Source organism: Setaria italica, chromosome IX (assembly GCF_000263155.2).
Source record: "Setaria italica strain Yugu1 chromosome IX, Setaria_italica_v2.0, whole genome shotgun sequence".
In the NCBI taxonomy this organism is placed as follows: domain Eukaryota; kingdom Viridiplantae; phylum Streptophyta; class Magnoliopsida; order Poales; family Poaceae; genus Setaria; species Setaria italica.
This window is the reverse complement of record NC_028458.1, coordinates 15,498,856-15,520,554: the sequence shown is the minus strand read 5'-3', so window position 1 is coordinate 15,520,554 and position 21,699 is coordinate 15,498,856. Positions and strand designations below refer to the sequence as shown.

Genomic DNA, 21,699 nt, shown 5'->3' with positions numbered 1-21,699 from the left:
GTGCTATTATTTTGTTGATGAAGAGTCCCGAAGAAAGACTATCTAACAGTTTTTTCTTGAAACGTGACTAGTATCTAGCAGTTTTACTACGATCTGCACCTACAAAAGTGACGTTTCGGTCCAAACTGCGACTGCCGTGTTCGACCCCAAGTGAAATACCGCGACCGGGCGGTGATCCTATCCGACTTCACCAAACCAAACAGCGTGTCCTCCGCTAGCCCCGTGCCCCGACGCTTCTGCTTCGCGAATAAATAAATCCGGAGGAAATCCGCTCCCAACAAAACACAGCACTAGAAAATCGATGACCTAAATTCCATAAAGAGAGAGACGGAGGAGAGAGGAACAGGAAAATCCCAATCCCCGCCGCCGCCGAGATCGCCGGGCGCCGCCATGTCCACTCCAGCCGCCGCCTACTTCGCCGCCGCCGCGCGCAAGCAGTACTTCTGCTACCAATGCAACCGCACCGTCCTCATCGCGGCCTCCGCCGCCGCCGCCGGGGAGCTCTCCTGCCCCGACTGCCGCGGCGATTTCCTCGAGGAGGTCACCGTCCCGGCCCCCACCTTCATCCCGCTCCCCTTCCCGTTCCCCTTCGCCTCCACCACGATCCCCGCCGCCAGCACCGCCCCCGCCCCCGCCCCCGCTGGTGCCCCAGCCACCGGCTCCGGCGGGTCCCCTTCCCTCTCGTCCTCGTCCTCCTCCGCCGCGACCTCCCCATCCAGGCACAACGATATCTCCTCCATCCTCCACACCTTCCTCGGACTCCACGAACAACCCGGCAGGGTCGGCGGGGGCGGCAGCGTACGCTCCGCCGCCGGCACGGCGACCCCCGAGAACGAGCCGGAGCCCTTCGACCCGGTCATCTTCTTCCAGAATTACCTCCACAACCTCATGGATGGAGGCGCTAACATCCAGGTGCTCCTCGACGACGCCAGCGTCAGCCTGGGCCCTGGACTTGGCCTCGGCCGCGTCGGCGGGGCAAGCTTCGGGGACTACTTCGTCGGCCCGGGCCTCGAGCAACTCATCGAGCAGCTCGCCGAGAACGACCCCAACCGCTACGGCACACCGCCGGCCGCCAAGTCGGCCCTTTCCTCACTCCCTGATGTTGTTGTGACAGACGCCATGGTAGCCGCGGCGGAGGGCGCCGAATGCGCTGTCTGCAAGGAGGATTTCTCGCCTGGGGAGGTGGCCAAGCAGATGCCCTGCAAGCACATCTACCATAACGACTGCATCGTGCCCTGGCTGGAGCTTCACAACTCTTGCCCCATCTGTCGCTTTGAGCTGCCCACTGATGATCCTGATTATGAGGGGCGGAAGGCCTCTAATCCACAGCCGCCTGTCGGTATCGCTGCAGCAGCAGCTCCATCTGGGAGCTCTACTTCTGCTGAGGGAAGGATGGAGGAGAGGGAGGAGAATGCCAGGGTGGTTGAGAGGAGGTTCAATGTGTCACTGCCATGGCCGTTCAGTGGATTGGGAGGGCAGGCATCACAGCAGGATGGGAACAATGGAGGCAGCGGTAGCAACTCTCAGGGCAGTGGCTCGCAAGGTGGAGGCACACCCAGCAGCAAGAATTGAGCACATATCAACCTGGAGGTATTTGCGTAGTAAAACACTGCTACCGTTACTGGCTATATTTTTCCGAAGTAGATTGGAACGTAACCTGTTTGGAACTATCTATTCTCTTATCTAAGTTCAATTTATGAGTTTTGACTGTAGAACAACTGTTTTCTTCTTAACCATAATGGAAGGAAGGAATCGCCTAAATTTAGTGAAAATGTGGTCAAACACTATGGCCTTCCTGTATCCTAAAAGGGCATCAAACTTATGGAAGTCTTTTAGAAACAGGGATAAAACAGGAAAAGCTGGAGAAGCAGTAGTATAGTTAATTATTCATATCCAATTTTTAGGTGTACCTTTGATGTAGTGACTGTTACCTTCCAATGTCATACAGAAACAGTGGCCTATGCTTGTTCACTTTTCAGGCTTGCAATAAGTCGTCATACAGAAACAGTGTGCTATGCTTGTTCACTGTTCAGACTCGCAGTAAAGTTTTTCTTAAAAGAAAATAAGAACTTGATGCTGGGATTATGTTTACAGAGAGAAAATAAGCTTCTACCTGTAGAGGTCATTGGTTCAAATGAAACCCCTTCATGAGAAATTCCCTGATTCCTATTGTAAACGTAGTGGTGGGACAGTGGATGGTAGTACTCTGTATGAGTATGACCTTAAATGCACTAACTGCCTTAGAGATCAAATGTGTTGGTTAAGTTCTTTGGGTTTATGATCCTTGTTTGTACATATTAAATGGAACTTTGTCTTGGATTTTTGCTTGATATTCACTTCCATTGTTTAAACACATGATTAGGGATCAATTCTTTATTTGAAGCAGAGGAAACTTCAGGAATCTAACACAGCCTATGCTTCCAACCTGTGTAAACTAAGTTACATTGATATGTGATGTGTCTCTTCCTATAAAAAACTTTTATAGGAATAATTTCTTCCTTTAGAAAGGCCCTCTTTTTTTTAATAGGAAAAAACTTTTTGATTATACACAATATAACTTCAGATGGTATATCTAGCACAACTGTAGGGATCAGTTGTCCTGTTAGGAAGATATGGTTTACGGACTGAAAAGCTTGTCATCAGCATGATTGCATTTTCTCAATTGGAACTTCTAGATCAAAATATCTCTACTACAGTAAGTGATGCTTCATAGTTTCAGCATGCTCTTCTGGTAATCGTATCTCTATATAGCTAATTTCTCCTTTTCCTAGTTATCAGCCATCCTGTGGAACTTGATATATTCTACTTCCAACTTTTTCCTTCTATCTCTTAGTGTTATTTCTGGAATGTTTCAAGATGCAAGTGTCATTTCTAGCAACTAGAGACTAGATTTCTTATAAAAGGGCATCTAGAAGACTAGGAGATGAACAAAACCAGCATATAGAAAATGCCCCCCTTTCTGCAGAAAGGGTAACTGAATAATCAAATAAGTTTTTGCGTGGCATGGTTTATACGGATGTCGTGCTTTAGATCTTCTTTCAACATGGTTCCCATGGATTCTATCAATTATGGCGATTATGATCAGTCTTTGCTTTACTTGTTGCATAATTAGTCAATTACACAATGATATATTAAAGGTATAAATGAAGGCTTGCATTGTTTATAAGGGCTCAGCTGTCCATCCTTTTCTTTGTGTCCTTCCTCAACCCTGGTAACAATTGTCAATCTATTAACATTGGATTGGATTTATGGGTGTTTTTTCTAATTAAATTCGGGTGGTTCTAGTTTGTTCCTATTGATTTTAGTTTGCTTTATGTTTTTTGTGGCCTGATGGTTGATTCAAAAATAGGGTCAATCAGCAGAACCATTTACTTAGCTTGGAGTATCTTTGTTCAGCATTTCCCTCTTTCTGCATTTTGTTAATCACTTAACCACCTTGCACAAATTCAGTCAATCAAAGGTCACTGGATTTTTCCTTTTCTTTTTCATTGTTTAATGTATGAAGTGTATATCTAATGAAAATGGAGGTCTATGCACATCATCTGTAACACTAGTGATAAGATCTCTGTCTTTTGACAATGAAGCTCATAATTTTCTTGGGCATGTTATATTTTAAAATAGGAACTGTAGAGTCCTGTATTTTCTAGAGGACTATTGGACATAGAAAAATTCAACAAATGGAACACTTCTGCTAGAATAGACATTGTTTAAAGATTAAAGAACCACTTGCTCTAATGAAGTTTCTAAACTGTCTCCGGAACATGCTAGATCTTTCTGTGCATAATTTTCTTTGTTTGCTTGTGCAATGACTTGTGTTGCCTTTGCACCTCAACAGTTTTGTGGTTTCTTTATTTTCTTAACACCTGCTTTTGTGCTTTCTACCAACAAGTACTAACAGATCTTTCTTTTTTCTGCTTGCAGGTTCACCTCTTGGCGATCCGTCCAAAACCCTTCAGTATTTATGTGCCGCTGGTGACTATACCTACAGACATGAAAGAACCAAAGGAATTTACAGTCTGTTATGGAACAATCTGTTCATTTTAGCTGTACCGTTGGTGTTCATTAGGTCGTGTACACAAGGCGCAAAAACTGCCCCCTGCAGCAGAATCTGCGCGTTGAGAGAGTTCCGAGACTTTTATGTGCAGATTTGTTGATTGGTCCTGCTTCATTAAACGGTGTATACTAAATCCACCTTAACCCGTCGGCGTGTGGGGGAATGCCAGGCGCGCTGTGCCTGCCGTGCAACCTGTATGTGCTTGCGTGCTCGTATGGTTGCAGAGCTGTAGCCTGTAGGCGTCGGCGCCCACTGCATCTGGCACTCCGCATGCTATGGAGTTATGGACTGTGAGTGATGGGTTCCTTGCCTTGCTCTGGTTTCATCTGGATTCTGTGGAATGAAGGGTGGGATCGGAGACGTGCGCTTGCGTTTTGGTTTCACTGTCCAGCGAAGCCCGTGCACTTAATTCTGTTCTGCACGCACAAATGAACCATTTCAATATTCAGAAAGCTTCCCTATACGAATCGATGCATGAACCGAACACAACTATAATTTCCTGTAGTCTGCGTGGAGTAAGCAAAGGCGTGCGAGATCTCGACCAATGACCCAAAAATAGACCGACCTGGCTTCAGCTGAGTAGAGCGATGAGCGATCGGTTCAAAGCGTCGCAGGCGCGAACGCGCGAATCGGATCGCGCCCCGCTCTCTCTCCATTCCCCTCGCCTCCTCCGCATTTCCGACCACCCCGCCCCCGGCGCTCGGGAAGAGGGCAGCGAGATCGAGGAAACAGCCGGGCTCGTCGTCGTCGTGGAAGCCGAGCGGTGACCGAGTTCCAAGCCGAGGTGAGCTATCCCGCTCCCCCTATCTCTACACATTGCTGGTTGGCTGCTTCCTTCAATTGGGCATGCATCCCCATCCCGATGCCTTTCCTTTCAGACCACAAACGCAATCTGCCTCTAAGATGGTTCCTAACTGGTTGTCAGGAGAAACTGCAAGCGTGATATCAGCAAACCCCTATGGCTGGGGCCCATGAGCAACGGATCGAAGAACGTTTCGGTCGTTTTTTCTGCTTCGATGAGGATTCTGAAAGGTACCACAATCACAGTAGGATTAAACTGGAGCTCTACTCTGAGCAATTGCATTGTACTCCCTCCGTTCCAAATTGTGTTTTGACTTTTCTAGGTTCATAGATATTATTATGCATCTAGACAAATACTATATCTAAGTGCATAGTATGCACCTAGAAAAGTCTAAACGACTTACAATTTGGAACGGTGAGAGTAAATGCTATCTCACCCAATGATATATCACCACACCATTGGATTTTTTTTCCTGGACCGTTCTAACAGTGAGGATATATCGCTGGATGAGTTGGAGGAGGAACTCGAAGAGCACAAGGACTATGATGTGAGTCAAGGGCCATTGATATGCCTCTCTCTCCATTTTATATGGCTACTGATTTGCACGTTATTCGGTATTGTTTCCACGCATGTCAGATAACTGCCAGATGTTTGGTATTTCTAAAAGAATGAAATAAATCTCTAAATGATGTTTGGCATTTCTAAAAGAATGAAAATAAATTGTCTGCATTTGGCTTACAATACACTAATACCTGAAGTACATAGGACTTGAACTATCTGCCCTTATATGCTGCTCTCTGTTGTCTCCAGGTACTAATAACTATTTTAACGAATGGTGAAAAACAGCGTGGTATGGCGACATTGGTTGAGGGCAACCTAGGCCATATCGAAGAAGCTCTGATTCAAGTATGAGTTGCTGAAAGCTTTGGCTAGGCCACTGCTACCTTTTTTGAATGGGATCCACTTTGGTGGATGTATATTTTCCTTTCTGGAACTATATTGCCCACAAAGAAAAAAGTAATGATCATTTCAGGATACTCAGGCCAAATATCATCACCAACAATATATCCTATGCAGTTTTTATTCGAGCAGAGCATAACAAAACTATGTTTCGTTTCTTATCTATCATTATTAATTATTTTATTTGTTCACTAGAAGCCTAGAAGCTAAGTATAGATCCTAGTGCCTAGCCTCATTCTCTTGCAAATTATTAGGAGCCCTAAAGTATTGCCAATTCTGTCTTATTATCTGGCTAAAAAAGTTGTTCGTAATCTTAGTTAGCTTGGATGCTTTTATTGAACACTTGGCTTCCTGATGGATTGCTGTATCATGTTGTTTAACTGCTAAATACAAGGAAGTATCATATACTCTATACAAGCACCTTGTAAAAGTCAAAATCAGAAGCATTCAATATTTCAATGTTTTACGCAACTGGCTCTTATGGACGAAGACAGAGAACTTTGTTATCCCTAGTTCTAGTGCCTGGAATGGCATATTCTGATACCCATTTTTCATATAAAAAGTAGTATTTGATTGGTACCATATAAGATCTTTGGATTGTAACTTATTTTGACGGTAGCTTTATTCAATATAACTTTATGAATTATGAAATAACTATGTATATTTTTCGTAGTCAGCCATGTCCTGTTGTAATTATTTTAACCTTGTGCTCTGCTATTTTGCATATTTTTTTATCTACCCATTCTGAATTTTTATGTTGAAATATTGCGTCTAAACACCTGGGTCTTAGAGAATGTTTATTTTATATCTTCAGGACTATATTGAAGACAACGACAGCCTTGCTCTGTTGCACGATCAGATTCATGAATGTGACATTATTTTGTCACAGATAGGATCAATTCTTAGTGGGTTCCAGGTAGGTGAGGTACATTACTGTGTGGATATACAGAACATGGGCCTTTTTTGTATTTGTAATTCACAAAAGTGTTTCATTCTTCTACAAAGGTCGTGGCTACCAGGTTGTGTTTGCCTATGATATTTGATAGAGCTTTCATATTCTCTTAAATTGGGCTTTCACTCCCTCTGAACCTGATAACTTTGCCTTTTCATGGTCATACAGGAGAGACATTTTCGTATTTAATCTCCTCCTTAGCATTGCAGTAACCTTATGATTCCATTGGCTTCTGGCCCAGAATATAAGAAATCACCAACCCAGGGTTTTCAAAGTTTTCGTGACATTTTTCATTTTTTTCCTGATCAAGGACAAAAACACCTGTGTCCCTTTTTATTAAAAAGGAAAACCAAATTACTAATTGACTTCTTAGAATGTAGTGTTGCTTTACAAGTTACTTGTAGTTTTTTTTTACATTTTACTAAATTTGCACAGAGATGCTCTATAGCAGCTTCCGCTCAAAGCAGCTTTTGTTTATGATCAAAACACTGAAATTAGTTTTAATGATTTTTTTCTCAAACACGCATGAGATCCACGCATATTTGTATTAAGAGAAAAGATTTAATGATTCACTTGGCAGGTCCATATAGGTTCAATAAGCTCGGAAATTAGAAGCCTCCAGGTGAAATCCTTGGATATAAGTGTGAAACTGAAGAACCGCAAGGTCAGGACTAAGGACAAGCCTGCATATCATAGTTATAGATAAAAAATTTCCTGTACTTTCACAAATTAGCCTACAAGTAACATGATTTTTTTTCACAGAAATTTGATCGATTCTTCCATTTAGAATACCTTTCTACTCTAACATATGGTGCACTCATTTTAGCCTTGATTATCATTTATCATTAAATGTGTTCACATGAAAGTTTAAACATGTACAGTTGGTTGAGACAAAGCTTGCTGGATTTGTTGAAGAGATAATTGCTCCTCCTGGTTTGGTAGATATTCTGGTTAATGGAGAGGTAAGTTTCCCACAAAAAACTCAGATATTTGATGCTATAGTTTTGCATTATGATTGTTTACTTCCAATGTTTTCTTCCACGCTGCAAATTGGCACAGTTTTTATCAGCCATGACTTGCTGTTCTGGTTTCTTTTGTATAGTTCATATGACTTGCTATTCCAGTTTCTTTTGGCAGGTAAATGATGGTTATGCCAAAAGTCTGGAGATTTTGAGCAAAAAGTTGAAATTTGTTCAAGTCAATCCACTGATTAATGCATCAAAAGCTTTGAAAGATATTAAGCAAGAACTGGAAAGGCTTCGACAAAAGGCACTATCCAAGGTTACATCATCTGGGATTCTGGGTTATTCACTGTTTCTGATTCTAATAGACTATATGTTTACTTCCTCTTAATTCTGGATATGTTCATTAGGTAGATTAATATGTGCTGTGGAGTGATGTTTCATGGCAATCTTTCCCTGCATTTACATTTCAGGTTTCCAGTCATATTATCGAGATTTTCTTTGCTATGAGAAAGCCTGGAACTAATATACAGATATTGCAACAAAATTTGCTTCAGAAACATAGGTACATGCAGTGCAAAACTAAATTTCATTTAGATGAACTAATACTATCTTCTAAGGTGTTAACTTCTAATGCACATGGTCATAATGAGAATCTTATTCATACACTTCTCGTTCTTTGATTTACTCATGTCTGCTACACTGATGATGTTTTCATGCATAACTGTTCTTCATTCTTCGTCTTTTTATTTTGCTCATGTCACCTTCCCCCTTTCCCTAAAAAAATTACACTGCTGCTCCTAGAAACATTTAATACATTTTTTGGAGACAGTTTCATGCTTGATAATGCTTCAAAATGTAAACTTTGTATAGAATCTATTCTGAGTTATTGTATTATTATTATCATTATTATTTTGGTGGTGGCGGGTGGGCTGACAATGTGACTAGGGAATTCCGAATTTAGAATATGAAAGACTGTTCTTTTCATTCTTGATTATCTACATCATATATGTTAGTCATATGGCTGCATTAACCGTAATGAAATTAAAATGATACACTTAGTTTCGTTGTTTGTTTTTATAGTCATGCCACTATTGTCTATGCAATACAATGCAGACTACTTTCTGTTCATTTACTGCAGGAGATAATTGTTACTTACATGGTTTCTCAGGTATCTCGTTCTGTTTCTTAAAGAGCATGGTTCCCGCACATATGGTGATTTGTGTGCATCGTATGTCGATACAATGAATAAGGTAAATGTGTATGATGTTCTAGTCAGTTTCTCCACGACTAATTCTGTTTTTTTTAAACGAACCAGCAGAAGAGCTTCCTGTTTTATTAAAAAGGAGGAGGGTCCAGACAGATCAAAACTGTACAAGAAAATACAACTAATTCTGTATGAACTGTTGATGAGTCTGAAAAGGGTTTTCGAGATGTGTCTAGTGTCATGCTTGTTGGGATGGGTGGTGTTGAGAGGTATAAGCCTCAGTGGTTGGAAGTGATTTGACTAGATGGAGGCAGGATGAGCCTTTGGTCTGTCTTTTTAAGTTTTCGTGATTGCATTGACAATACAAAAACTTCTGCATCTGGGTATTGGTTTGCATCATCAAAACTGCAGCTAGACTTGCTTTCATCTTATTTCAGCTAGTCTCCAAGACTCTGCGAATATGAGTTATGATTCGTTTTATCTGGCGTCAAGCTCCAGCCTCCTTCCACTTATTGCACTTCAGCTTTTGCACCTTTTTTTTTTCTACTGTGGTGTCGATGGAACATTGGAGCTGTCATCCCTGAGCATCTGATGCACATTGTTACCTAACCTACAAATATGGTGATGCCCCCTGACCACTGTGACATCAATTGGACTGTCCTTTTGCATAGCCACCTAAAATCACAGTGTCATCATTCATCAACAAACATACTGCTAATATGTCATTGTGCAGTCAGTAGTTTACATGCTACCTAGTGGTGATTTGGTTCTAAAATTATAGGTATCCATGAATTTTCCATTCATGAAGAAAGGTTATGAATTCAGAATATGATAGAACACCACTTATTTTAGTAAGAAAAACTGACTGTGTATCTGCTTTTTGGTGCCCATAGTCATTGTGATCTGTCACTATCAACATAAGTTGTTATGCCAGATAGTTATGTTCCTTGAGACCTTGAATCCAGTTTGTTCTTACCTTCTCTTCTTTGCAAACAGGTACTGAGTACATACTTTCGGGTGTATGTAGAAGCACTGGAGAGGCTGAAGCTAGATATTGGTGCATCCAGTGATTTAACTGGATATACCAGTATAATTGATATTATAACAAGGGGAAGGGAGCATTTGAGAGATCACCGTTTTATCTTTTCATTAGGTGAACGTGCAAATATTTTGAAGGTACATTATTGAACTCTTAAAGAGGGTGGCTTTACTCTGCGAACATTCTTTTAGCGTTGAGAGCAACATCATGGGAACATTGATTTCAAATGCAAATTTTTGTGTTTTCTTTGGGCCATAGGCCCCAAGGTGCAACATTGGGCAAAGACCGCTTTCATATGATTGATTTATGACTCTATCTATATTCTCGTTTACCTTACTTTTCAGGAGATTGATCAACCTGGCTTGGTTCCTCATATACCTCAAGTCAACTCTCGTAAATACCCATATGAAGTTATTTTCCGGAGCCTTCAGAAGCTTCTGATGGACACTGCTAGCTCTGAGTATCTATCGATTTGATCTAGAGTCAAGTAGCATAAGTGAGTATGCTAACATTACTCATAGTTTCGTTATTGTGCTTTTCAGGTATCTTTTCATTGAAGCATTCTTTGGAGAAGAGTCACTGTTTTATCAAGTTTTTGAAGGTACATTCTTTTGTCGTTTTATGATTCATTTGTCTTCTCTCCACTGTCTTCAGGGGACACACTATTTAATTCATCAGGGAAATGCCAACATCTAATATGCATCATTTACCTTTTAAAAGAATAGATAGGACAAACTATAGCCATTCAGACGTGGCTATGTATAGAGTGAAACATGAACATGTCAAGCAAATGGGGTAAATGTGACTGGATTAAGCAGATGTGATTAAAATTTGTGTTACCTGTCTGACCTGACCATGGACATGGCAGGAGTAGTTGGGTTCTTGGTACAAGCTTGTCTCCCCTCGGTATTTTGACTAAAAACATTTGACATAATACACCCAAAGTGGGGAATCCTGAGTGCACAAATCAAGATTGGCAAATCTTGTATTTCATTATTTGGGACAGAAAATCCTGAAAAGGGCAACCTTTGGAGGGGAGAATCATGTTAGTTCCCGAAGCATGGTGTGGTAAAAGCTTGAAACGTTGTGACAAACCTCATATCCTCTTCATTATTTTCAGGACCTTTTGCTGTTATTGATCAACATTTGGATCTTACTCTTCCAAATTGCCATGATGCTCTATGCCTGATGCTCATGATCTGCATAACTAGGAAGCACCAGGTAGGAAGGTATAAGCATTTGTAGTCAGCAAAAAAAAAGGGGTGCTATTGCTGATAACACAGATTCTAGTTGCTCTGAAAACTATTTCTTATCTTTCTAATATAACACATTTCAATCTTTAATGCACCGTGTTAAACTACTTTCAAATGTTTGAACTCTGAACAATGAGATAGCATGAGCCTTATGACATTTTTTTTTTTGGTTTCAGTTGGTTATGTCCAACAGACGGCTTCCTTGTCTTGAGAACTACTTTGATAAGGTTTGTAATGAGCCAGCAGTTTGTGCAAGCTCTAGTCAACTTCCACTTCTTGACTGTTTTCTGTTTCATATCTTGATTGTGACCCTCTCCTATATACTTTAGGCTATCATGTATCTTTGGCCACGTTTCAAGGTAGTGTTTGACATGTACCTTCAAAGCTTACATCAGTGCAATGCAAAAACCTTATGGATAGATGGTACCCATCCGCACCATATTGTAAGGTGCTACGTGGAGTTCACAGCATCCCTTGTTCAACTTAATGCCGAATGTGGAGACGGTCAGGTTTGTTGAATTATATAATACCTGTCTTTTTGATATGGCAAACAGCTGTTGTATATGTTCTAAGCGCATATTGATAAAACTGCACTTTTCATATGGTTACTTAAATAACTTTTGATGATCTACTTACACATATCTAACTTTGAAGTTGTTGATTTAATCATTGTTACGCAAGTATATTGTCTGTCTGCTCGTCATATTTGAAATAAGGCAACTCACAGGTTTTCCAGAAAATCCATATAGTGGACTGCCAATGAAATCTTTATTCAAGAATAGGGATTATAGTACCTGATGCTACCCACAAAATCAGATTTGTATGATGGAAGTTTGGTCAAAGTACAAACAGGAGCTTGTTGGTATATACCATCCAATGTGTCATTTACATGATGCTCCCAGGCCACATGCATGCAATTTATACATCTTTAGAAATGACAAAGAGCTAATTAGTTCACAAAAGCGCAAGAAAAATAGAGGTTATAGCTAAGAAAAAATTCTCATTTTTTAATAAGAAAAACATATCTCCACCAAAGTTTCTGCGATCCAAGGATTATTGTGAAATTAGGAAAAGGCCAGCCATTTATTTTGAATTTAAGTTGAAAATTTTCATAGAAAAAAAAATGCGCCTTCACAATTGGGAAATCATTGTCTGGCCGCTGTGCCGAAGCACTTATCTGCTAGCCTGTCTTTATTATACTTTTTCTTTAGTATCAAACACAAATATAAAAGAGTTTTTAACCTTTTATAAAAAATTGTGTGGCAGGGGTCGGCAATTCCAGTCCCAGATTCATTCCTAAATACTCCCTCCATCCCAAATTACTATTCGTTTTGGCTTTTCTAGATACATTGATTTTGCTATCCACCTAGATATATATTATGTCTAGATACGTAGCAAAAGCTAGGTACTTAAAAAAGCCAAAACGAATAGTAATTTGGGATGGAGGGAGTATAATATTATTTTCATCATTCAGCTTTTTCAATAGCGTTCCTGCTTCTTTTTTCAGAATACTCTTATTAGGTTGCGAGCTTATATGATAGTAATGATTCATAATTTTTGCAGCTTGATATGAACTTGGAATGCTTGTGGTCAGCTATTGATGGCCTACTTGTTAGGCTTGCCCAAAATTTTACAACTCCCAAGCTACAGCACCTTTTTGTTTTGAATAATTATGACATGGCTATCTCTGTCCTAAAGGTTCATGCCTCAGTTTGTAATTTTTCATCTTATGTTCCTTCTAATTTTTACAAAGCTTTCTTATACATATTTTCCTTTTCTCAGGAAGCTGGTGATGAAGCCAAAAATCTTCAAAGATATTTTGAAGAGAAGCTAGAAAGTAATATGATGGCTTTTGTGGTAAACCATTGCTCTCATGTCTTCAGTATCTGGCTATGTACAATTATTGAGCCAGTTATCATACTAACAGACTGGTAATAGCTTGAGGGTTATGCTGGTTTGGATTGTTTCTGGTGGGATCTGGTACTTTTGTTTAAACTTTATGCTAGGTTTGATTCCAATCTCCACTGTAAAATCTGCAATAGCCGATTCATCATAAGTTTCAGACAGCAAATGGGTGATTTTGACCGTTTACAGTTTGTCTTATATGTTGACGCAATATATTTATGGATACAAGAAAAATAACCATTTGAAAATAATTGGTACACAAAACTAATTCAGCATCTTTATTAGAATTACTTGCATAGTACCCTGATGCAATCATGCAGGCACTTTATTGTTGGTAACTTGAGGGTCACCGCCCATTTATTAAGCTTTGGGAATGAGTAAATATATGCACACTTTTTTTAACAAAAATATATGCACACTAGATATTGATATATTTCTAAATCTTAATTATTCTGATTAATAACGTTTGTTGACTACATTCCATATGGTAAATGGATGTGAACATTAAGATATGATGACAATAGAATGTTTACAATCATTATTTGTATGTACCAATGATGCGTATTTCTCTCAAGCTTTTCTTCATTTTCTTTTACCAAAATGCCCAGCAATCAAACCCAGGTGAGTGGTTGAATAGCCTCCCCACCACTAAACCACTGGCCTATTTCCAGTTTTCTATCAAGATACATATTCTTAGGCTCCATTTTTAACTGAAATTAATTTACTGAATCCTTTCAACAGAAGTTTTTGATATGTTTCTTATCATCTTTTTTGGGCGTACAGGATGATTTGCTCATGGAACATTTCAGAGATTTACTTCAATTTGTGAGGAGTCGTGTTTGTAAGTTGCAGAAAACTTAAATGCCAGTTGATGTGAATGCTATTCAAAACTGATTATTCTTATTCTTTTTTAGCTGAAGACCTGGTATTTTACACTGAGCACTCAAATATTGCTGAACTTGAGCCAGTTGTGAAGAACTTTGCCATGAAATGGAGAAGTTCTCTAGAGGTCATGCACAATGAAGTTGTAACTTCTTGCAGTAACCTTTTGTCTGGGATGGCGATTCTAAAAGCAGCAATGGCTCAGTTGCTTAATGACTATAACAGGCTCTCAGAATGTGTGAAAAAAATCCCAGGGGGCTCAGCTTTGAACAGATATCTGGTTTCCATCACCTCAATTTCATATGAAATCAGGAAATACTCAAGAGCACTCTAGTTGCTTATCATGGTGCCCAAGAAATTCTAAACAAAAACATCACCATTGAGACCTTTTTAAACATTCACCAAATAAATGTGCCAGTTGACAGTTATAGTTTGATGCTGAAATTAGGTATTTGACACTTTTAGTTTGGTATTGAAATAGGTATTGTCAATAAAATAGTTTGGACAATTATTTATTTATGGATGTCACTATTTTTATTGCTCATTTTTAATGTGCGATGATACTACTACACTGGACAATGGTGACCCACTCATAGTTTCATATCACTTTCCAAAGTTCATCGACTACAAAAATTATGTGGTTCCTCATGAAAGAGAAGTTTGTTAGTAGTAACAGATGTAGTTCTTTTTTCGTTGTTTATGATTTTTTATTTTATTTTTTTCCTTTGTGCTTTTTTTTGTGGAAAATTGTAAAGTATTTAAGATTATGCAGCTTTCTGGTACTTACTATTCACCCGAAGCTGGATTATATTAGTGAACTACCCTAATATGGGCTCCATAAAAGTCCATCCCTATGTTAGCTTCGTCCTCTAGCTATCCTAGAGACAAGATATGGCAAGCTCGGACCTGACATTTTGATCGAATGGTTTCGGTTTGCATATCACTGTCAACTGTTGACAAATAGGCATGTTTTAGTTTTTCTTTTTCTCTCTTACACATCAACATTTTTTTCTTGGATTTATAGATTTGGAACAGGAAATGCATTTTCGTGAAATTACTGGTCTTTGGGCCGGTTGAGTTGAAAATTCTATTTGCTAATCTTGTAGGTATCCAAATTCGTCTAGTGTGAATTGAAGATTTCCCTAGGCAGTTATTGCATATTTGCATAAACATGATGTCCTAATCTTGCTTTTGCACCCCGGCCGAATGCTGACTGAGTTCACAGCTATGGATCTAATGGTGAATCAACTCTTGCACAGCTGACTAAATGAGTCATAATATGACTAAAGAGATGGCCGCTGTTGCCAGGATCTCAGAGCTTGCAACACCAATTATGGGATCCCATAATGCTATTTTCTTTCAGATAATACACAGGAGGGTTACATTACATGCATGCCTTTTCAGAAAGGCTATATATTAGCACAAGTACCTAAGAAAGATGACAACCCATGTTCCAGCGGTCTCCTTTTCTTGCTCCTCAGCATCCACCGGCCACTTCTGGATTCTGATGGCTGTCCTCTTCAATCCGCAGAGGAAAATCACCGATGAAACATGCAATCCATGACAGAAAGCAACCCATCCATCACGTCCCCCATCTTGATCGTCCAATCTTATCCGTTCATCATCTGGTGCAAAATCCTCCCAAAGATATCACCGGATCAAAAGCCGGAGCGCCAGGACAGGATCGTCCTGAACGTGAGCACGTCGATGCCAAAGGTGATCACGGTAAGATTATAAGATGGTAACAAATGTGTCGATGCGGAACTGGGAAGAACAGAATGCGATGGACGAATGACTGCTACAGCATATAAGCTCTGAGTTGCCCTGGCTCTCAGGCTCGCCGCACGCGTACCATCAAACACCAGGTAACTCAGGGGAGTCACAATCACCTGGTGCAATCCGAGGAGTTTACCACGGACCCTGAGCTGTCAGGCCAGCTGTTCTTGCCTACGCGACCTGTGTCCCTGTTTCCCTGTAACAATAACACATCGTTTCAGAAAGCGAGGCGCTGGTTTTTGTGCTAGCTCTGCCGCTAGACGGCGGCCGGCGGCGATGCATGCGTGCGTCTCGCAGGAGGCACCGGGCCGGAAAGCGGCAGCGCTGCGGCGGCCGGAGCGGGACCCCCTCGCCGCCGTCCATTGTGTCGGGACGTGGGTACCTATCGGTCCACCTGGTACGGTCTCCGTGACCACGACCCTTATCCGCCGTCGATCTCGCGTCGTGCGCGAAAGAAACGAAACGAGACACGGGAACTAGCTCCGGAGGACGGTGGTTGCTCGCCCGGCGAGGCGGCGCCGCCGCCGCCGTAGGGGCGCGTCATGTCACGTTTGGTGCCTAGCTTGGCTTATCCTTCTCCACATCCAAACCTTGTCGCGGGAAAAAAGGGAGAGCAAATGCTGGTTTGCCAACCCTTTTCCCCTGCACGTACGGTGAACGCGCTGGAATGGAATCCAGCCACAGTCGGCAGAAAGGGAGCCGCCGGGCCAGGGTTGCAGGGTCGTCCTCGTCTTGTCCGTCCGTCGTCCAAACATCCTCCTGGCTCCTGGATACGCTCGTACCCTGTGACTGTGTGAGGGCAGTGATGCCCTCCTGCACATTCCTGCTGTTCTGTTCATAATCCTCTTCTTGGGCACAAGAGCACGAACAGCCATGTCCGGGGGGCGAGTTCAAAATCTGGTGTTCACATTAGCCATTAATGGTATATAAGTTTCTTCCTTGCCAGTAATTATCCTGGCCTCTACCTAAACTTTGGATAATGTAAAGGCAATTCCCATCTCTACCTACAGCAGCTCTATCAACTACAGAACCTCAAGCTGTACCACCACTACTGCTTTTTGTCTGGGACCTGCTCTGTCACAGCGGTACGGTTCTCGCCTGAATAATAATGCCAAGATCAGCACATAAACAAATTGCTTTGCTTATCCATTTTCCTAGGCGCCAATCTCCGGAAGACACGTCTCCCACTAAGTACACACGCATGATCATTGCGTATGGTTGGTTAGTCACAAGTTCACAACATAGATTTTGGGGCATCATGCACGTACAACATGTATAGTAATATACTAGAGCAGACTTGAAGATTCCCTCGCAACACATCGTATGCGCTTGTGTCAGCAGACTCGGGAGGTTGGCTTGCAGCTCCCTGCAACTCCGCTGCGTCGGTAGTTCAGACTGCGGGGGAGTGTTGGTGTACTGTGTGTATTAGGGCCCAATAGGCCCATGTAAGACATCTATATAGCTACCCTCTAGGGTTAGCCCATAATCTATCTATTACCTTCTAGCAAGATCCCTACCAACCGGTTGGGATTGGATAATGGGGTGCAAACGAAACCGCACCGGGGGATTATGTTAGAGAAGGCGAAGCCGCTCGTCGGGTAGCGGGCGCCGGGAGGAGGGGGGGCAGGTCGCGCCCATGTGCCGCGGGACACGGCCGGCCAATGGGCTCCGGCGGCGTGCCGCGGGTGCGAGATCGGTTGGCCCGTCCCGTCGCCGACGAATATTTCCCCGCGAGCCGCCGCGCGCGCATGCATATATGCAAGCGCTTCCCTCTTCTTTTCATCTTTTCAGTAGCCGCCGGTGCGGTGCGGTGCGTGCGTTTTAGATGGCCGCAGCCCGCAGGGTAGGCGGTAGGCCGGTGGGTGCTCTCTGCTCGGGTGGCCGGGGTTGGGGCGGCCGCGGCGGAGGGGGGGCCCCGGCCCGTCCGTGCTTGCCGAGGGCGGACGGACGAGATGGAAAAGCCGGCAAGCTAGCTTTGAGTTGGAGCTCCTCCCATAGCCTAGAGAGGGGGAGACTGGAGAGGCCATGCGGGATCCGACGATGTCCTCTTCTGTGCCCTAACTCCAGTTACATGGCGTCCGTTATCCCATGATCGAGCAGTTAAAAATGGTGGTTAATTATTAGACAATGATGGTGATTAAATTCTCTTGCTGTCGGGCTCGGACTTGCAGCATGCATGGGTGATGGGTCGATTATTCACCCGCGCATGCATGCGTTGGACTTCCACGAGAACAGGAGGGGCGTGCGTACCCATTTATTGCAGTGAAACAGGTGCACTTCCTTTTCACGTTCTGACTAGTAGGAAGATAACTAAAGGCGCCCGCAGATATACTACCCGGATAAATGGATAATGCATTGCTGACGGCCGGTAATTAAAGAGCGCGAGCAGCATCTTCGACCGCAGGAACAACGAAAGTTAATTAGTCGGTCGCTCACGGAAGGTACGCGTAATGATCGTACTTGACCGACTAATTAATAACAAGCTTGGCGAATTGTATATCAACCAGATGCGCGTGTTGACGCCTCGGCCGCTGACATGCGGGTGCGCGCGCGCTCTTTTTTGCCCTTTCCCTTTCCCTTTTCTCGCCTCGAGAAAATAAGATTTATTTAATACGTGCAGTGGCAGTGCAGGCGATGGCAGACCTGTTCGGTGCTCTAGAATACTAGACGCAGCTGTAGCTGTCACCGGACCGTGGCCCCTGAGAAATTTCACCGGCAACAGCACCACGAGCTTGGTGAATTAATGGCGATGCTGCACGCAGGGTTGGATCGGTAGTGCTTGACTGACCCTCGCGATCGAGACGACCGCGGACTTGTAGTATATACGTGTCCCCGGATCCAGCGACGTGCTATCAACTCCGGTTAATGCTTCTAGGGCCTGTCGTCCCAGCTCTTGGTTGAGAGAGACCTTGGCAATTTGTAAGTTTTTCCCCGGTGAAAATCGGAAGAAATTCTCCGAGTTTTTGTGGCGCGCGCGGTTTAGTTTGGTGTTCGTTCTCACGTGTCGAGTGACTGTGCGGTGGTGGTGCGACTAGTAACTCATCTCCATCTCTTTCCACGAGTACTATGTAGTGTAGATCATTGTCTTCGTGATTTTTTTCCAAAAGAAAAGAATTGACGTGTTCCAGATATATATGCGCTGTAACGTGACAGGTAGTAGTAACACTGAGTGACTGACGTGCAGTAATTATCCGATTCACTCTGAGTGACTGCTGCAATCAAAAGCCGCCTTCTCAGTTCTCACTCTAGCTAGCTAGGCCCCCGGCTCCGACAGCCGGCCGGCTCCGAGCTTTATATAAACCACTCGCCCGTTGGCTTGGCCTTCACACGCCACCGAACAGCGCAACCACTCCCTCCCTCCATGGACTCCTCCCTCCTCAAGGCGACGGCGGTTGCCACGGTGTTGGCCGTCCTCGCCGCCACGGCGAGGGCAGCGGCCGGCTCCTACATCCCCACAATCGACGCCGCCGACTTCTTCCTGTGGGTGGCAGCCAACGCCATCGTCGTCGTCATCTGGCTCCTCTCGTCCTCCTCCCGCCGTGGCAGGACCGACGACGACGACGACGGCTCCTCGTCCTGGGCCGCCGCCGTGGATAGCAGCATCTACACGTCCTCGTCCGAGTACGAGGCTGCTTTCTCCGACGCGGGCAGCAGCAGCGCCCGTCGTGCGGTCGAAGTGCCGGCGTCGAGGAGGAGGATGCCCCGGGACCGGGAGGCGAGGGCGGCCGGGAGAGCCGACCGCCCCCGCGTGCGCAAGAAACCGGCCGGCCATGAGGTCGTGCCGAGCGCGAGGGCGGTCTTCGCGGCGGCGGCACGCGAGCCTGATGAAGACATACGCCGTAACCGCGAGGAGACGCTCGCAGCCTTCGCCGCCACGGCCGCCGAGCCCAACAGGCCCGGCGGCGACGGTGCCGACGACGACGAGGACGTGTCCATGGACTCGCTGTGGGAGTCCATCGTGCAGCGGCGCGCGGCGCGTCCGGTGGTCGTGCGGAAGAGCGAGTCGTGGGGCAACGAGGAGCTGCCCCGGCTGAAGCGAGTGGCCGAGACGGCGGCGACGACGGCGCGCCGGGAGATGCGCAAGTCCGTCTCGGCGGTCAGCAAGGCTTCGGTTCCTCCGCCGCCACCGCAGCCGGCGGCGCCGTCGGCGGTGCGGCAACTGGGGTGGCGCACGCGGGACGTGCTCGTGGCGATCACGCCCGACGAGCTGCTGCGGCGCGCGGAGAGCTTCATCCGGCGGCAGCACGAGCACCTGCGCCTGCAGCGGCAGGAGTCCGAGCAGCGCCAGCTTCAGCTCCAGCGCCGCCTCCACGCTCCCGCCCTCATCCGCGTCTAGACGACGACGGTGCCGCGTCCGGTCGGCCGGCCGGCTTCTGACAGACACCGTACCTATGCAGGCATGCTTCATCAGCCGACGATCGATGCCCGTGGCGGCGCAAGGCCATGTACAGAGCCGTCTACACGTGCCAGAGGCCGCAGCCTCGGCACCAGCATCGATCGAGAGGCAAAGAGGCTGCAGCCTTTGGACGATCGAGCGACAAGATTGGAAGAACTAGTTTTACCTACACGTAGGAATTTGGATCTGGCCATGTTTGAGTGCATCGGAGCACTAATCAAGTTTTTACTACACTACATCCTCTTTCCAATGTAGATTACTTAAGTTAAGGAGATCACTATGAGCAAGTAAGATCATATGTTTGCATTCAAGTACGCCATAGTCTCACTGCTTATATGGCTATATGGTTGTACCATATGTAAATTTGTATATCCTCAATAAATGGAGAGTTGTGCATACTACACAGAGAACCATGTTTCCTTATTCTTGGATACTCCCTCCGTTCTAAATTGTAGGTCGTTTTAGTTTGTCTAGAATTTGGAAAAACTAAAACGACCTACAATTTGGAACGGAGGAAGTTATCTAGATACGGTATATGTCTAGCTAGATGCATAATAATATCTATAAATTTAAAAAATTAAAACGGCCTACAATTTGGAACGAAGGGAGTAGTCTTGATCATTTATGCTAACTTTTAGCGGTTAATATGATAGCACATCTAAAATCTACCATGTGTTTACTCTAGTAATACTAGCATAGTACAACCTAGAATATCATGGCTCACTGCTACAGTGCTACTAGCTAGAAAAGCAACATCACAACAACCAGGCATATTTGCTACTGTTAGCACTTAGCACTACGATAGCCAACAAATTTTTTGGCTGCGTCTGCACTTTGCCAAGCAACAATCAAGCAGCTGGATTTGTATGCAGGACGAGCCGGCCTTTTTTCCTTCACGTTGAGGCATGCTGTCGGGTGGAAAGAGCCGGATCGCAATCGTATAGGCTCTCGTTCTCGTAGGGGAGACAGCAGGGCTCACGCACGAGTGAGGTCGTGAGGAGTGACAAGATGCAAGCCCTGTACCAGCAAGCTTCCCTTTAATCTGCACCCGGCTTGTGTCACAACAACGACAGTACGCTAGCTGCACTAGTGATTGTTCTGTGCTATGACACTATGAGCATATGCACTGCTGGCAGCAACCAATTCTCTCGGCAGGCGACAAAACCTCTATCTCTGGATCGAATTTTTTTGAAGCTTAGTGGTTTCCTTTAAACAGTATTAAAAAGCATGTTCGCCCACAGGAATTTCGTAGAATCAGAGAAATTGGATAGGGCCGGGGTTTGCCTTGTTTTTTTATTTCTCTCACTCATGCAGTAAAACTAACTAAATGCTGTTCATAGTGATGCCAGTCCTCTTATCTTTTCTAAACATGTTTTTACAGGTGCAAAATAAAATTAAAGAATCTGAGTTCTAAAGAAAACAGTAAAGATACCCGATCACTCATATACTTTTAAGTTTGAAACTTTTTTTTTTGATAAAACTTCTTACTTTTAAGTTTGAAACTTACTCCT

The 21,699-nt window shown here is 43.9% G+C and overlaps 3 protein-coding genes across 3 annotated transcripts; all 3 read left to right on the top strand.

The window, feature by feature from the left end:
• Window positions 1-267: 267 nt before the first annotated feature.
• LOC101762288 (E3 ubiquitin-protein ligase RING1) lies at window positions 268-4,197 on the top strand. The gene is made up of 2 exons (XM_004982723.3): window positions 268-1,590; window positions 3,922-4,197. Exon 1 carries the CDS (start codon window positions 391-393, stop codon window positions 1,570-1,572), a length of 1,182 nt encoding a protein of 393 aa, XP_004982780.1. The 5' UTR covers window positions 268-390; the 3' UTR covers window positions 1,573-1,590; window positions 3,922-4,197.
• Window positions 4,198-4,501: 304 nt separating this feature from the next.
• LOC101781092 (vacuolar protein sorting-associated protein 52 A) lies at window positions 4,502-14,581 on the top strand. Its single transcript, XM_004986427.2, has 20 exons — window positions 4,502-4,838; window positions 4,980-5,086; window positions 5,346-5,403; window positions 5,667-5,762; window positions 6,631-6,732; window positions 7,349-7,432; window positions 7,650-7,730; window positions 7,906-8,049; window positions 8,204-8,295; window positions 8,902-8,983; window positions 9,934-10,113; window positions 10,321-10,436; window positions 10,519-10,577; window positions 11,097-11,197; window positions 11,406-11,456; window positions 11,559-11,738; window positions 12,793-12,927; window positions 13,012-13,086; window positions 13,918-13,975; window positions 14,049-14,581. The coding sequence occupies exons 2-20, from the start codon at window positions 5,013-5,015 to the stop codon at window positions 14,348-14,350; spliced, it is 2,070 nt and encodes a 689-aa protein (XP_004986484.1). The 5' UTR covers window positions 4,502-4,838; window positions 4,980-5,012; the 3' UTR covers window positions 14,351-14,581.
• A 4,572-nt stretch (window positions 14,582-19,153) lies between these two features.
• LOC101761868 lies at window positions 19,154-20,128 on the top strand. Its single transcript, XM_004982722.2, has one exon. It carries the CDS (start codon window positions 19,154-19,156, stop codon window positions 20,126-20,128), a length of 975 nt encoding a protein of 324 aa, XP_004982779.1.
• Window positions 20,129-21,699: the final 1,571 nt, after the last annotated feature.

Bases quoted from the DNA above. Each gene is read 5' to 3' on its own strand.
- LOC101762288 (XM_004982723.3), top strand. From the start codon at position 391: ATGTCCACTCCAGCCGCCGCCTACTTCGCCGCCGCCGCGCGCAAGCAG.
- LOC101781092 (XM_004986427.2), top strand. From the start codon at position 5,013: ATGGCTGGGGCCCATGAGCAACGGATCGAAGAACGTTTCGGTCGTTTT. The intron at 6,733-7,348 runs GTAGGTGAGGTA...TTCACTTGGCAG, and splicing joins CAATTCTTAGTGGGTTCCAG to GTCCATATAGGTTCAATAAG. The intron at 10,578-11,096 runs GTACATTCTTTT...CATTATTTTCAG, and splicing joins GTTTTATCAAGTTTTTGAAG to GACCTTTTGCTGTTATTGAT.
- LOC101761868 (XM_004982722.2), top strand. From the start codon at position 19,154: ATGGACTCCTCCCTCCTCAAGGCGACGGCGGTTGCCACGGTGTTGGCC.